At 40.6% G+C, this 3,320-nt stretch overlaps 1 protein-coding gene across 12 annotated transcripts in view; it reads right to left on the bottom strand.

The window, feature by feature from the left end:
• wnk3 (WNK lysine deficient protein kinase 3) overlaps nucleotides 1–3,320 on the bottom strand; it is a 43,371-nt gene that overhangs the window by 15,300 nt on the left and 24,751 nt on the right. For all 12 annotated transcript variants that reach the window (XR_004332889.1, XM_032522208.1, XM_032522214.1 and 9 more), the window contains exons 3-7: nucleotides 2,528–2,700; nucleotides 1,453–1,673; nucleotides 885–1,042; nucleotides 628–716; nucleotides 280–499 (exon numbers count right to left, since the gene is read on the bottom strand). Coding sequence is in view for 11 of the 12 variants with exons in the window: in XM_032522208.1 (XP_032378099.1) it covers nucleotides 280–499; nucleotides 628–716; nucleotides 885–1,042; nucleotides 1,453–1,673; nucleotides 2,528–2,700 (861 nt within the window). In the remaining variant the exon portion in view is untranslated. The remainder of the gene's footprint in view (nucleotides 1–279; nucleotides 500–627; nucleotides 717–884; nucleotides 1,043–1,452; nucleotides 1,674–2,527; nucleotides 2,701–3,320) is intronic.

The raw sequence follows: 3,320 nt of genomic DNA on the forward strand, positions 1-3,320 counted from the left end.
GGAGAGAGGGAGAGAGAGAGAGAGAGAAAGAAAGAGAGAGAGAGAAAGAAAGAGGGAGAGAGAAAGAGTTATTAATGACTAAATGAATGAATGATTAATGTAGGCTGAGAGAAATTTAAGTCAGAAAGAGGTACCTTGAAAAGACTGATATATGAGCTGAAGGATTTCCCCCACCTGAACTTCCTGCAAGCTTTGAAGCCTTTTCCCAGTCTACCCTATCCTACACAGGACCCTCCCTTGAACCCTGTTTTTCAGGTATGAATTGTTTCTGTGTCTTACCATCTCTAAAGCCACTTCCTCAGCGCTATCATTCTCCAGGTCATAGCTAAACTCGATGGCTTCGTTGTCTTTGTGCTTTCCCTTTAGCTTCTTGGGATCTTCAACCCAAATCCGGAGAGCCAGACAGTCCTGGGTGCCTGTGTCCTCCTCTGCCAGCTCCACCCGGACCCCTGTGTCCTCCCCAAAAAATGCATGGTTCAGGAGGTCTCGGATGGAGAGTCTGTCAAGGGAGAGACAACAAAAAGACCAGGGATCGTGAAACCGGCACCAGCTTGTATTATAATCCTGATCAAGAATTCTGCATGAGACACTGTAGTATGTCATGCTATGAAAGTAAAACCTACTTACCTCTGGCTCTTGTTCTGACGAATGCAGCATTCAATGATCTCTTTGATCTCTGGGTCATTCACTTTATCAAAGCTGGCTGGCTTTATACCCTGCAGAAATATTGAAAACATTTGAAAGAAAGTTATAGCATTAGGTTCTGGGATACTGTATTGAAGACATTTAGTTGGGGTCCCATTTAAATAGACTACTAAAGAATTAAGATAACACATGTCATCACCTCAAATGTGCTGAGTTTATATGCAGTCAAAGAGACTCACACTTGTGACTTTGCGATAGATCTGAGCAGCATTTTGGCACTCAGAGTAGGGGTATTCTGAGGTGGCCATCTCCAGCATGCACATCCCGAAGGCGTAGACATCGACAGATTCATCATAGTGCTCCTCATACATCTCTGGAGCCATAAACTCTGGGGTTCCTGTTAAGACCAGATGGTGGTTCACAGTAAATTACAAGCAGAACAGCTAAATAGTGCCCCAAAGTCAACGGACAAAGGGAAACTCTGATAACAATCTTCCTGGCGATTTCTCTTGCTTCCTGAGTTAAACTTTATTGAGCTAAATGGTACTCACAGGACATTGCCTAAGTTGGAACACGGAGCCAACATCTCATCTGTGGTCTCTGTTTCCATTAAGTGTGGACCACATGGATTTTAAAGTGACTGTGTCAATAAAAATCTATACCTCCAGGCAGCTGATGCACTCTGTAAAAGTCTGACCAGTGCTGTATGCAGAGAAAGTATTTTTAAAGTTTGCTCAGTTTGCTGATGTAGCTACTACATGCCTGGCATTGTTCTTGGAAGTAGTTGGGTCTACGTATGAAGCCTACCTATGACACTCTTGGCAAAGGAGGTCCGCATAAGAGTGGCCAGTCCCAGGTCACCTATCTTGACCGAGCCTGTGGGGCCTGTTATGAAGATGTTGTCACACTTCAGGTCCCGATGGACTATTGGAGGAGTCCTGGTGTGAAGAAAGTGAAGCCCCTTCAGGATTTGCCGACACCAGCTCCTCAAGACCTTGGGTTTCATCACCTTAAAGCGCTTCAGGTAACTGTGCAGAGAAAGACAAAACAAGATAAAGTAGTCAAACTAAAAAAAAAACTGTAATCAGCCACTGATAGACAGCTATATGATCAGAATGAGAGACAAAACAATATCATAAATACCATAGAATGTCAATGCATCATGATAATGGGGCATGCAACTTCACTTAAATCACTCTGAATATTATATTGTATATAATTAATTTAGATTGATTAGATGCATTTTCTGTCCCATAAAGATAAAGTAAATTATTATTATCTTCATTAGTATTAAGTTAATAATATTAAGTTAATTAAATCAGAAGTTGGTTCTTCAAAATATGTAAAGTACAATTTACTAAAATAAAAAGAACCATTATACCAGTCCCCTTAAAGATTTGAGCTTGATTATATTTTAGTTTTTTGGGAGAAGACTGAGCAGCACTGCCAAATATTTACTGAACAATTGAGCAATGTGTTGATATTTGCTTACAATGAAGGCAGGCATACAGCTATTGGTTTGCACTGTAGCTAAAATGAACACTTACAGATGGCATCAGTCAGAGAATGTACTTAACATTTTCTAGACCTTTCAAAAACGTGTAAATTATTATGTAAACTGTATATAAATGTCTTTTGGTAATTTTAGTGCATTGTTTCTATACTATACACTTGTGGGTGACATTTACTCTACAGGGTGTCATGACATCACCAAGAAATACAGAACGGTGTACTAGGATTAGAGAATTTTATTATTTATGCTAATCCGAGACTTTGTCTGAAAGATTATTTTGTACACAAATGAAAAAACAAAACTAAATGACACAATAATAGTGAGCTGTCATTAAGCGAAAAATATTAGATATTAGGAAGTTGTGCTAACGTTTTGAGTGTTCCTGAAGTCATGAGTTCAGTGACCAGCACAATGCACTTCTTGCCGCGGAGCACAGACTCCCACGAATCATAGAAGCGGACGATGTTGGGGTGCTGGAGACCCTTCAGCATCTCTGCCTCCTCCTTGAAGCGCTGCTGCTCCGCCTTGGTCAGCTTGCGATCCTGAAGTGAGAGGTACACACCAAATGATATGGCATGGATGTGAACATATGCTTCCCCACAGCTTTACAGATACTGTTCTCTATACACTGGCAAGCAATTATTTTATTGCAAACAGTGCTTCATTTATGTCCATAAGCTGTACAAGAATGCTGCCACACAATTCTGTCCATGCCAAAAAACCAGACACACCAGACACATGCTACCAGACACTAGACACCTGTGAATGTGCACTACCCCCTACTGCCACTAGATGGTGCTAGCAACACAGAGTTGAAGCAGTGCTGAGACAACACCCAAGCCTTGGCTTAATAAAACACATTTCTACTGCATCTGCCACATAACCCTAGTACAGATGGTGATATCATTTTTTGCTTCACGATACCGATTCCGATACTTGAACTTGCGTATCGGCCGATACAGAGTACCGATCTGAAAACAGCATGTCATATATTTTATTATGTTTTAACAACTTTATACTACTATTCCTGTATGAATGTGATATGATGTGATGTGATTTGTTGATGGCATGGCTCAGGGTTAAACTCTTTGTGAAACATGAACAACCACAAACGAAGAACACTGTAGACAGTCAGTCATAACGGAAAAAGAACATAAATAAA

The sequence above is a fragment of the Etheostoma spectabile genome, chromosome 7, assembly GCF_008692095.1.
Source record: "Etheostoma spectabile isolate EspeVRDwgs_2016 chromosome 7, UIUC_Espe_1.0, whole genome shotgun sequence".
NCBI classification, from domain to species: Eukaryota; Metazoa; Chordata; class Actinopteri; order Perciformes; family Percidae; genus Etheostoma; species Etheostoma spectabile.